Raw genomic sequence first — 11,721 nt, 5'->3', positions numbered from 1 at the left:
GAATCCCCTGTGGAATGATCGGCTCCTAACTGTGACCAGTGCGTTGAACTGGACTGGGCTGACTGTGATATAGACCCAGACAAGTACTATTGAGCAGTAATCAATGCCATCTAACTAGTTGCTTGCTGCTTTGATCTCATTCAGTCGAACAAAGTAGGTTAAAGTATGCATCCCACGTCCAGGTCAGTCACTCCGCGGGGTTCCAATCCAAGGCATTATTATTACACCAGCACAGCATTTGTATTCCGTACTACGGAGTACTGTGTCTCTTACAGTTCCGGGATCTGTTTTGATAGAGCAATTCCTCAATTCCGTCTGCCGGACCAGCCATGGAACCATCCGTCCATCAATCTGTTTTGGCCCCAAATGCCATGCCGCTAAGCCTCGCCCGTCATGGGCAAATTGGATCGTCGTTTTCTTTGTCGGGCTGCGGCTGAACTGCCTTCCAGTTGTCTTCTGGTCTCCACCCAATTAATCCTGGGCAGGCCGGGTATGTTTCAAATTCAAACAAACCCCCCATAAGTTCACTACCACACATACACACACACACACACACACACACACACACACACACACACACACACATCCATCGCCGTGGCTTGCCATAAGTTACCCCATAACTACCGGTATCTCCTGGTCCAAAAATAATTCAATGATTCTCTCTATGTACTGACTAGTAAGGTATATTCTTTTGTCTATACTGGGAGACTTTTGAGATATCCAGCAATGCGAAGATAAAGGAAAGAAATAAAAATAAAAATAAAGATAAAAAGAAGGACACCGCTCTACTAATCACTTTTCTTGCGCGCCACCCAATGCGATGGCCGGTACAAAGGCAACAGCATACTGTTGGGGTCCTGGATGTACCCACACAACGGCCGTTCGTGCGCTGGCTGGCGCTGCTCGATCACAAAGCCCATCCGCTCCACGAGGCAGAACACTTCGGCCTCCGTCAACTCCACATTCCCGGGCTCGCTGATCCCCTGGTCCTGCGGATCGTGGCTGTTTTCGTGGCTGCGGTTGGCCCCGTCCTCAAAATGCCACAGCAGCGGCCCGGTGTTGATCCACAGCCCGTTGGCCTTCAGACAGTGGTGGATCGTTTCGATATACCGGATCAGATTCGGTGCCGTATCGATGAAGAAGACGGTGGCCACCGCATCGAATGCCTCCCGGTTGTCGGGCTGCCGGTAGAGCACCACGAAGTCGGCGGCAGACATGCTCATCTGCCCGAACCGAGGCGCCTCCGGGTTGCCCTGCGATTCCGCCATCACCGTGCCCGGATGTTGGTCGGGGATCCTCACGGTCTGCAGCTGTTGCTCCCGAGACAACAGATTCGAGAAGTGCAGGGCAAACGGATAGAGCGAATGCTTCTGCGTACCGAGAGTGTGGTTCAAGACCCAGCTACTGGCCAAGAGCTGATGGTAGGAGATCTCGTTTCCTTCGGGAGAAAAGCCTGCCCGCGCGAGATCAAAGACCAAACGACCCAGGCCGGCCCCGGGGACCAGCACCCTGATCTCCTGGCCGGCAGCGACGCGCACCCCGAACTCGGTCCGCAAGTCCTGGATGACCGGGTCGTAGCAGAGCTCTCGCTCGGCTCGGCCTTCAGCGCTCCAGTCGCGGTAGAATTGCCTCAGCGTCGAATGGGCCTTGTTGACATCAGAGGTGGTTGCCGTCCCGTGCCAATTGCCCCGGGGGTCTGCCGGGTGGGGATCGGGCGCCAGGCCAAAGGACGACAGGCCAGTGGCTAGGATCGCGTCGGCTATCTCCGCGTTCACGTCAATGGCGTCGTCCACCCGGTTGAAGTTCTCCAGGATGGAGAAGGGAGGCTCGGCGAGCATCTGCCAATGCGCCGAGGGAAGCGCATAGAATGCTTGTCGTCGCCGGTGCGTGGTGTTCATATGCGCTGTCCTCCGATATTGTCTGCGATGGTCAGTGACATTTTCCCGGGTTCTTGAAGGAGTGTCATGCAGTGAGCATAGATGTTGAGCTGGTAATCCTTTCCCGTATGGGGCAGCGTAGAGCAAGAAACTATAATCCTGTCTACATACTACAACCACAAACGATAAGATCTGACGGTGACACCCGGCATGTCACTAGCTAGCTGTGTAACGCAGCCATGTACACGCACCTGAAGGAATCCAAAGCTGCGAACAGCACACGGCGTTCATCTTGGTCGGCCAACGGGTCGAAATCCCCGGCCCAGCTGCGCACATCTTCCGAGTCATCGCGTGGTTCCGACTCGATGGTGGTGGTGATATCGTGCGACATGGTCAAGGGATATGCAGAGATAGAAAGCAAACGAGCGAATAATCCACAGTCACTAAGAATAAGCAAACACCCAAATCCAGACGGACAGTTCGCGCACGAGGAAGAAAACCGAAGCGAAGAAGCCGGAAGATGGACTGAGGGCGGCCGCGGCCGCGGAGGGACCCGCTTTCTTTTTTGTTTGGCGGGGAAAACGACGGACTCGAAGAAAAGCGTCCAGTCCCGAAGCGGAAGACATCAGTTGTTGTTGGATGCATCTCATCCATTCATACTTCCACCCAACAACAAGAGAGGAGTCATACAATCGAGTGCGATTCACTCAAAGTCAACGCGCAAATTTGATTGAGCCATCGAATCTCACCATCACCGAGCATCATTCCTCGATACAGAGCAACAAGCAACAAGCAACAACCATGGCAGCACCAGCAGAGCCCGTGGCACCCCGCCTCCACCCGCAAGAGATCTCTTTCCCTCTACCAAAGGCCCTCCACACGACGGCACATATCCACCTGACGCTGCTGGAGACATGTGTCATGGTGTTTCTGGCCACTTCGACTCCGGGCGACTCGGCCGGGACGATGAAGCCGATGGGGAGTTTGGTGTACGCGATGCCTGACGTAAGTTGTGTATTGATATGATAGATCTTTGCCTGTGTCTGCCTAGTCGATCCAGCTCAATCTGATCTCTATTATTCACGGCGTACTGCCCAGGAGTCTACCCTATGTACCTTCTATTGATGCAGACCCTTAACAAAACTGATTCACCCGCTACCTACTCTCAAACATCAAACATCATCCCCAACCCACCCTCCATATCCATCTATACACCCTCCTTTATCCACCATACACCCTTCTCTTGTCTCCCCTTCTTGAGTCCACCCCTCAATAATTCCAAATCTCCAATCCAATACCTCCTTCACTCCTACCCCCGATACTCCCCAACCCCACCTCCACAACCCTTCCAACCAATATACAAACTAAAACCAATCAAACAGCTCAAATCCCCCACAATGCCCCCCCTCTCCACAACAATCTACACCTCCCCCAACAGCCTAGAATACACCACGCGCGTCGCTAAGATCCTCGCCCGCCGACTGCGCATCCCCGTCTACGTCGGGAGCAGCATCGACCCGACCTCGCTGGGCCTGCAGGTGGAGGAGGAGATGGAGGGGCTGCGTCGGATTGTGGATGTGGTGGTGGAGCGGTGGGAGAAGCGGGTGTAAGGGATAGATAGGGTACTTCCCCGGGTATTTGTTTGGGGTTGAGCTTGGTCGTATGTCATTCGATGTGGTGAGGATTTAGGAGTAAGGGGGTGAATTGTTGTGAATCAGGGTAGAAGGGAGGGGCTTTGGAGTGTGGTGGTTGAGGGGGTGTCGTTTGTCATAAATGGAATTTTGATGTTCTCCTCCCTCTGCCTCAGCTTGGAGTCGCAGTGGCTTTGTCTGTTGTGCTCTCGTTGTCTAGATTGTGCATGAAAAGGGGACTGCTCATCAGATTGGATAATGCTGAAAGAAGGGGGGAGCAAGGTATATGAGAGAGCAGTAGTTTAGCGAGTACTAATCCAGTCCCTCGAGTATCGTGGCCGACACAGTTCCATTTATGTACTTTGGGGGATACCACGGCTCTGGTGAGAGGCGTAACCAACGCGCAGCAAGACCATGTGGCAAATGACACGAGGGGCATCACTGAATCCTACCGTGACAGGATGTACAGAGTTCCAAATATTGAAAATGTGTGAGGATCAGAAGGATCCTCGCAACGGGGGAAAGAGGTGGGGGGGGGATTCATTATATACTTCCTACCAAGCAGAGTAATGAATCGACACCTACGGAGATCGTATGATACTTAAGAGACACTGGAAGTGTACATCACAGAAGTTATCCAGAATTATCCCATCGAGCTGCAGTTGAGCATAAGTCGACAATACTTGCTACTTCAGTCCCAACTCAATCATCGGCGAAGTCCTCTATCTCGCCATCAACACTGCTGAATCTCCCTAACTTAATCAATCAAAGCCTCAAACCATCCCATTGTCTTTCCAGTACTCACACCATACACGCAGCTGCATCAACCCTTGTCAACATCAAACATCCAAGCAGAGCACTCATTACACCTGCAGCCGTTAAGAACTAGGATGATGACCGGTAGGTACTAAGCATGGGCATGCCGACTGGATCGGGAGATATCCACGACTCATGCAGATGACTACTTACTTACTTACTCACGTACTAATCTCCCAGCTCAGACTGATCCATGATAAGACACCTGTCCCGATTTGGTAGACGAGGGTACTTTGCCGATTTGCCGAGGAGATAGCGACAACAACAACATCCTAGATAATCCAGATCGGAGTCCAAGGGTACTTAGCCTGTATGGCTTGTTGAATAGCGGGTCAGCATACTCCGTAGAGCGGCGAGGTTGCTTTGACCCTCGCGCTGTTCTCCCATCATATTCGATTACGACATCTTGGCTTACCAATTTAGTCCAGTAAATACCAACTAACGAGCTAACTTAGACTACATGACTGTTCAAGGGGGTGAAGAGGCTAGCCGCTTAGTGCTGGCAGGTTCGGCCGAGAGGCTGTCATATCGCCTGGAAGCACGCCGGTTGGGTCTAGCAAAGTAGTTCTCGCCCGCAGCGCCTGGCCTTGATATTTCCGCGAAATGAATACGAGACTACGGCGACAGCAATCCTGGGGGGGTTGAGGGGAGGGGGGACGAATCGAGATGCAGATTCCTGGATCCTCCGGACCACTTCGCGACATTAATCTCGATGGCGACAGTCAATGCTAGATATTATTTCAAGCTCGTGTGCGTGCGGCTGAGTTGCTAGGCTCGGAACAAGTCCTAACCTGTCAGCAGGATTGCTCGGAGAATGTGCGCCGCTAAGCTCAAGAAACGCGAGTTTAGTTTGTAGCCTGCAGGCAAATAAGCAAGCAAGCAACCGACCAACCTCCTGCCAGGATGCCACAGTTGAGTCCTAGGTACGCAGCAGGACGCAGGATGCAGACCGCGATCCGGATGGAGTCGCACGGTGCAGTAGCCGAAGCCGAGGGAAGGGCAAAAAGCAACGGTTTTGACACCAAGGAATCTGTCTTGCTGGCTCCTTCAACCGGCCGCCAGGTTGTCGGTAGTCAATCCGAGCCCTGTTCAGAAGCTAATGATTCCAAGTGGAGCTGGTCCGCCGCTTACCCGACCAAGATCTCTACCGATCCCAAAGATTCATCAGACTACAGTCTACACAGACCTCGGTCCTCGTCATCACTCCTCCGGCTGATCGAGTCGCATGATTACATCTTCTCCTGCTGCCGTATCTCCTGGCGTGTTGCCAATGGTAAAGAAAGTGAGAGAAATAGACGAGGTAGGAAACAGTGTCCGGATAGTTGGCGGCTGGTCTGCAAGCCAAGTTGTCAGTTAGTGTCGTGTGGACTGGGGCCAACGCAAGATAGCACGCTGCAAGTATTGCGTAGGTGGTCAATAGCGTCGCTTGGTCCCCTTGCACGGCAAGTGTCTACGACACCCGTGACCAGGATACCGCATCGAAGCACAACGACCGTACTAGGATATTTGGCTGGAATTTGCCGCCGCTTGTCGCAGGGCGCTGAACTAAGAAGAGCTCTGTTCAATCAGCCGACTGATGACTTAGCACGTCAGTCTCGCAGAGTGCGATCACGGTGAACTGGTGACAAGGGGCGATGCGATAAGAGTAAGTACGGTAGAGTAGCAGACAACACACCAACTTCCACGAAATACTCCGTATGTCTTTTCTTCAATTCCAATCGTGCAGTTAACAGGAGGGCAGGTGGTCCATGCATGGCCCACGTGGACGGTTAACATCCGACTTGTGAAGCTGTCCGTCATACTGAAGTATTCGATGGATGAGCCCGGAATCGGAGGGCGGACGGAGAGGGGCGAACGCGGCCCAGTGATGATGGGAGGAAAAGCAAGAATAAAAAGAGCCCGAGACGAGTGCAGAACACTAACTTAGCCACCGTAACTAAGAAGTAAGACAAGACCCTTTTTAGATGAACACAGCCATTGTGAAGTCGACGGGCCACAACCAATGATTCCACTAGTGCCGTGACGGATCTCGCCGAGCTGCGTCCAGATGGCCTGGCCCGGTCGGAAAACTGATGGTCGATGCATCTCCACGGAGTAGACAGGTGAGAGTTCACGGAAACCTCGTTAGCTGCTAGTCTATTGACTGACCGAGTCATGTTGGTTAAGACGAGAGAACATGGAGCAGGAGATAGAACAAGGACGACGAAACCTAGGCCTGGCCAGGCAAAGCCCGTCAATTGCTCATCCAGCAAAGTAGGTTAGATAGTAAGACAGTCACACAAGGCTGGATTGGGCTGTACTTCGTAGTACTACAGTAGCCTGTAGGTTGTACCTTGGTATTACCTTTGCACCTTCCATCCTGTCTCAAATTTCTCAGCAGCTGAGCTTTTTTTTTTTTTTTTTTTTTTTGGGGGGGGGGGGGAATCTTGAGTCGACGCCGAGTACACCCGGTGAACTAGACTAAAGTGTCACGGGAAGAGAGCCACATGGGGCGGGACCCTGGAATAAAACCAGTATGTATGTACAATAAAATACTAGAATGGTTGAGATATCAATCCCCGCTACCCAGAGACAGCCCCAACCGAATCTCCCATTCACATCTCACAAGCATTAGTGGTGCAAGACTAAACTATAAGAGGCATTTTTGCCCGCAGAGATGCCTCTATGTTACATTACTTACCATGACATTCATACTAAGAGAAGTCTCCCAGGGGAAGTAGATAGGCTACGCCAGGAAATCAATCCGACATCTACCCGCGTACTTTTATTTCATTACGCGTGGTACCTGAAGTAGGATGATGGATCCCAACAAGCCGAACACAGACCGGAAAATAGTTACTAACGCATCGTCTCATAGTCTCATAGTAGGAACCCAGTGCTCCATCTGTCCAACTGTTCCTGTCTTGAATTCGATAGTTTCCCAGTTCCTGTCGAACCAAATCCAGTTCTGTGCCTTCTGAAAAGCTTGGTCGTTTGCCACTTGTGACTGGTCGGAGTTTGCATCCACCAGAGTCTACTTAGTCCTAACCATATCGTTGTTCAGATCTCGGCTCGAACATCCGGCCGACATGGTACGTTACATGGTACCTTAGACATGCATTTACTAGTGACTTTCTAGTCTGGGAACCACAGGGAACCACAACCCCCTCGGTCGGGCGGGCTTATCCTGCCCGGAGTCTAGTGGTGCGCAATAAATGGCTTGTGGGTTCAACTGGGTCGGGTCCTGTCTACCTCGATCGATCGCACCCTTCTCGAAAGTGAACGGAAGGGATTACACTGTACTCCGTGGTGTCAATGTCATAGCAGCATTGTGAAGGAGAGAGTTTACGCGAAAAAAAGGTCCGAAGAATAGGCCTGACTGGTCAACTCACTCCTCTTCATCGGAAAGGTCTAGAGTCCATCCAGAGCTGTCTAGGTTCCTGTGCCTTCGGGAACCCCAAAGGCAATCATGCAACGAATGCACAGCTCTTGCTTGGGAGCATATCCGATACCCGCGGCAGTGCGGCATCAGCAGTGAAAAGTGTGCACCTGCATCCACACCAGTGCAGGCTGGATGGGCCGCTACTGTCATCGACCGGGTGGGAGCGACGAATGAACAGTGGTGCACACCCTGTGATATGACGACGCCGTCGACCGATACGTAAGACTGGCGGATATGGCCCGTCGGGTGCGGGATTGGCAACAAAGCAGAATAGGTCAAGGAGATATTTTCCCCCGCCTTGCCAGTGGTAGAATGTGTGAGACTTGTCGGATGAAGTGAAGGGTAGGTAGGTATGCCACTGCTAGCTAAGGACTTTACGGCCACTGTCAGTTACTGCAGTGTGCTGCTCCGTTCTGCGCAGCTGCAACAACGAACTACTCGGTAGGAGTTAGTAGTCGCTTGAGGCTTCTTAGTAGTCGATTGGAACTCGAGCAATAAACCAGCAGTAACTTAACTAATTGTCAGGACGGCTCCTGTCATATCAGAACATTTGCCGGCTTGGCCGCATGAAATGTTTTTCCTCCCCTTCCCCACGCTTCAGTCTACCTATTCTGAAGAAATCCAAGAGATTGCATCGACACGAGGAACAGATTGCCGATTATTCGCAGTGGGCCAGAAGCTTTAGGAGACTTGCAGCAAACCGTCCACGGTGTGTCCCAGTGCCAAGCGGCGAAAAAGGGAAGGACCCTGTTTGGTTCGGCATTAATCTGGGAAACAGACAGAGAGCTGCGGTGTTGATCGACAATCGCCGAAACTTTCTTGAAGGCGACCACTGCAGTTGAGAGAATGTGAAACCGAGAGAGAGGAAAAGGGCCCATGCCACTGACCTACGGAGTAAGGCGTGACTACCTCAACAATAGTCGCCCCGACTGGGTCTGCTTCTCGGAGACTTTGGGGAAGGCGGGCCTGGGTGGCTGACTACTACCGGTAGGTAATGGGCCCGCGACCGAGTTAGCCAACGCGCCGTTCTCGAGAGAGATCGATTGGTGCAGGGTACACTGATTGTGGCGTTGACATCTGACTCACGGGATAACCCTCATCAGAAGACTGGACTGAGGAGGGGGAGGGGTGAGCCTGGAATCCTGACTGACAGCTTGAGAAAGTGAACAATCCCCATGGATAGGTAATGTACAGTCCTCTTGATTCCTTCTCAAAAGACATCTCACCATAGTAGCTTTGCATAGTACGTACTACATAATGTACATTACTACATACTAGTATCCGTACATATGTGTACAAACGCCACGCACGCACTGCCACCTCCCAAAGAGCATTGGGCACGGAACGATCGATGTGCCAATACCAATCAGCGCATGCAAACGGTTGTCGTCGCTAACCGATCATTTGCACGCAAATGAGTGGACAGCCCGGAGATTTTTCGCTGCCGTAACTCGGCCAGACGATGGCGTCCATGTTTCGCCCGAGAAAAATTAACAACATGAGCATCATCTTCGTCAGCACTTCGATGGTAACTTACTGTTCAGCATCGGTATCGATGGTAAGTTTACTCATTGCTGTGCGCAAGCAAGCTTGTTCGCAGTGGAACCGTCCACGGTTGTTGCCTCGTGCCGTTTGTTGTTTCACCCAATAGGCTCAATTCGGAGGAGTGATTCCGAGTCGATCGTCAGCACGATGCGGATGACGATATGGCTTCTTTTTCTTTTCTTTGTCTTTTTTTTTCTTACTCCCCTCCCTTTTGCCTTTTTTATTTCTCCCTTTTTTTCGATGACACTTTCTCTGGCGCTGGTCTCAAATTGACGCACACTACTCTGTAGGGAAACAAAGAAGCCCCAGCCTGGAGTGGAATTTCGCGATGAATCAATCGGGTTTCAATTCCAACATCAGGGGAAGCGACATCCGGTGTTAGGTGGATGTCGGTGAAGAGAATAAGAATAGCAACCAGCGATCTGCCCCCGACATCCAATCAAACCGTTGACCCGTCGACCTTTACTTTGAAGGTAAAGCGAGTTTGACTTTCCACGTTCCCGTCAACCTGCCAGTCGCCATTCCGTACTCCGAGGTCAACGTACGTACTTTCACACGCCTGCTGCCGGGACGAATCCCGGATTAATGGATCCATAATCCTCAACTCAGAGAGTAACTTAGAGCCTGCAGAGGCTCTGAGTCGGAAACAAAAAAAAGATGATTTCATGAGTATAAAATAGGTTTACTCCGACAAAGTGGGCTTTCCGGATCGAGAGACCGATTCCACTGCCCCTCCCTCCTCTTTCGCTCGATCGTCGTCATCTTCACCATATCGTAGGCTAACTTAGGCTAATCATTCGCATTCGTCGGCCACGGAGGAGATCCGAGGCTTTCCCTGTTGCTGCTGCCGTTCGTCACGAGCGAGCTTACCCTTGGTCTCCAACTTGATGACCCTACCCGTCTGGAAATCCGCTCGGAGTTGAGCTCCGTTCGGATCGATTATCTACCTAAGTACTGTACTTGTACATTTGACAGTCAATGGTCAGCTGTCCATGGTTGTGTCCAGGAAAATTGTCCTCGATGGCCGGGTCTGGCTCCTCTTCTGCCCCCTACTCGAGACCGAAGAGACCCTCCCACAGGGAGGCTCGCCATTCTTCTTTCTGATCCCGCTCCGTGGTGGGACCGTGGACAATGGACTCCTCTAAGACAACTGACCACGTCGCGATCTCAAACCGTGTTCCTTAAGCCTATAAGTCAGTCAGGACTACACTGCCACCTGCCGATCTCGGGTTGTGTTAACTTCCAGCTAGTCAGAGGTCTGATCCTCAAGGAACAACCAAGCCTCACGCTTCCGGGAGTCGGTACCGGCCTTCGTCTGTTTCGCCGGAGTATCAAGGCTACAAAGTTTATAAGACTTGGAAGATTAGATGAATGCCACCACAGCATCCCTTAGTTCTACACCAAGGCACTGCTTGTTGCATGACTCCCACTTGAAAGAGGGGAAACTAGAAATGAAGAATCTGCCTGATTGATCAATCGCAGACAGCCGATCAATGCAGGTATGCTTGCTCTGTATGTAATTTATTAACAATAACTAGTTTAAATTAGTTACAGTAGTCAACCGTCGTGCAGTGGTAAAGAAAGACCGAGAGACAGAGAATAGACAGTGACGCAACAGCGACTTGCGACGCTTCAACTCAGTCAAGCGAGAGGAGCTAGAAGCAGTCAGGTCAGGCTGACCCGTCGGCAACAGCTTCCTGACGGATAGACTTTCTGCAGTAAGCTCAGGTGCTAATCTCCGGCTGCCCACTCTTTTCCCTTCGATCTAATTTGAGTATGAAATGACGGCGTTTCAGCCATGTTTTCCTTGTTGCTTTGTAACCGGGGTCAGCCGAGAAACTTTCGGAGTCCTTTCCTGGACCTGAGAGGACCCTGGATGGTCGGGTCGTGCGAAGGTGGGGGGAAAGGAGGAGGAGGAGGAGGAGGAGGAGGAGGAGGAGGAGGAGGAGAGAAAGGCATAGGAGGATGGGAGGAGGAGGGGGAGGCAATACACTATAGGTTGCCCGATCTCAGCCTCTCCTCGCACTGACTGACAGGCTACCCCGATTCATTGCCTGGTTGTGCCCCCATATAGAAATCGCTTTGACTGTGAAACAAAGGTGGAATTCTAAGTGGTGTAGAAGGGAAACGGATGGCTGAGGAGATGGTCTGGAGGAAATGATAGCTGGGGCCACAGATGTTGCTGTTGCTGCTGTTCCCGCTACCACTACCTATAGCTACCTAGTCCTTAATCCCTAGAGGGGATTCGATTAATTGATTTGATTATTCCCACTTGACCACTTGCCGGAGTCAATATAGAGATTAGAGAGTCTAGAGACGAACTAGGGTTCGAGAAAAATAGAGGAAGAAATTAGGTTGTTTAAATCACAATCCAAAAGCAGATTCCCTGGTCCAGTGCTCTTTTTCTCTAATTTTCGGTTTTTTTTTTTTT

General features: G+C 51.5%; 7 protein-coding genes across 7 annotated transcripts; 2 read left to right on the top strand and 5 right to left on the bottom strand.

Moving 5' to 3' along the window:
• Positions 1 to 685: 685 nt before the first annotated feature.
• On the bottom strand, positions 686 to 2,387 carry BP01DRAFT_356302 (N2227-domain-containing protein). The gene is made up of 2 exons (XM_025574913.1): positions 2,129 to 2,387; positions 686 to 1,920 (listed from the first exon to the last, which is right to left on the bottom strand). Exons 1-2 carry the CDS (start codon positions 2,266 to 2,268, stop codon positions 789 to 791), a joined length of 1,272 nt encoding a protein of 423 aa, XP_025431661.1. The 5' UTR covers positions 2,269 to 2,387; the 3' UTR covers positions 686 to 788.
• An 87-nt stretch (positions 2,388 to 2,474) lies between these two features.
• Positions 2,475 to 3,577, top strand: BP01DRAFT_356301 (proteasome assembly chaperone 4 family protein). The gene is made up of 2 exons (XM_025574912.1): positions 2,475 to 2,882; positions 3,260 to 3,577. The coding sequence occupies exons 1-2, from the start codon at positions 2,679 to 2,681 to the stop codon at positions 3,485 to 3,487; spliced, it is 432 nt and encodes a 143-aa protein (XP_025431660.1). The 5' UTR covers positions 2,475 to 2,678; the 3' UTR covers positions 3,488 to 3,577.
• Positions 3,578 to 3,583: 6 nt separating this feature from the next.
• Positions 3,584 to 4,012, bottom strand: BP01DRAFT_36411 (uncharacterized protein). Its single transcript, XM_025576309.1, has one exon. It carries the CDS (start codon positions 3,945 to 3,947, stop codon positions 3,681 to 3,683), a length of 267 nt encoding a protein of 88 aa, XP_025431659.1. The 5' UTR covers positions 3,948 to 4,012; the 3' UTR covers positions 3,584 to 3,680.
• Positions 4,013 to 5,128: 1,116 nt separating this feature from the next.
• On the top strand, positions 5,129 to 6,031 carry BP01DRAFT_36364 (uncharacterized protein). Its single transcript, XM_025576286.1, has one exon. It carries the CDS (start codon positions 5,228 to 5,230, stop codon positions 5,939 to 5,941), a length of 714 nt encoding a protein of 237 aa, XP_025431658.1. The 5' UTR covers positions 5,129 to 5,227; the 3' UTR covers positions 5,942 to 6,031.
• Positions 6,032 to 6,087: 56 nt separating this feature from the next.
• On the bottom strand, positions 6,088 to 6,661 carry BP01DRAFT_36406 (uncharacterized protein). Its single transcript, XM_025576307.1, has one exon. The coding sequence runs from the start codon at positions 6,478 to 6,480 to the stop codon at positions 6,121 to 6,123; it is 360 nt and encodes a 119-aa protein (XP_025431657.1). The 5' UTR covers positions 6,481 to 6,661; the 3' UTR covers positions 6,088 to 6,120.
• Positions 6,662 to 8,110: 1,449 nt separating this feature from the next.
• BP01DRAFT_356297 (uncharacterized protein) lies at positions 8,111 to 8,885 on the bottom strand. Its single transcript, XM_025574911.1, has 2 exons — positions 8,261 to 8,885; positions 8,111 to 8,179 (listed from the first exon to the last, which is right to left on the bottom strand). The coding sequence occupies exon 1, from the start codon at positions 8,621 to 8,623 to the stop codon at positions 8,348 to 8,350; it is 276 nt and encodes a 91-aa protein (XP_025431656.1). The 5' UTR covers positions 8,624 to 8,885; the 3' UTR covers positions 8,111 to 8,179; positions 8,261 to 8,347.
• Positions 8,471 to 9,090, bottom strand: BP01DRAFT_36274 (uncharacterized protein). Its single transcript, XM_025576235.1, has 3 exons — positions 8,832 to 9,090; positions 8,633 to 8,726; positions 8,471 to 8,492 (listed from the first exon to the last, which is right to left on the bottom strand). Exons 1-2 carry the CDS (start codon positions 8,972 to 8,974, stop codon positions 8,651 to 8,653), a joined length of 219 nt encoding a protein of 72 aa, XP_025431655.1. The 5' UTR covers positions 8,975 to 9,090; the 3' UTR covers positions 8,471 to 8,492; positions 8,633 to 8,650.
• Between the last annotated feature and the right edge of the window lie 2,631 nt (positions 9,091 to 11,721).

The sequence above is a fragment of the Aspergillus saccharolyticus genome (assembly GCF_003184585.1).
Source record: "Aspergillus saccharolyticus JOP 1030-1 unplaced genomic scaffold BP01scaffold_13, whole genome shotgun sequence".
NCBI classification, from domain to species: domain Eukaryota; kingdom Fungi; phylum Ascomycota; class Eurotiomycetes; order Eurotiales; family Aspergillaceae; genus Aspergillus; species Aspergillus saccharolyticus.
The sequence above is the reverse complement of the archived record's forward strand: the minus strand, read 5'-3'. Positions and strand labels throughout refer to the sequence as shown.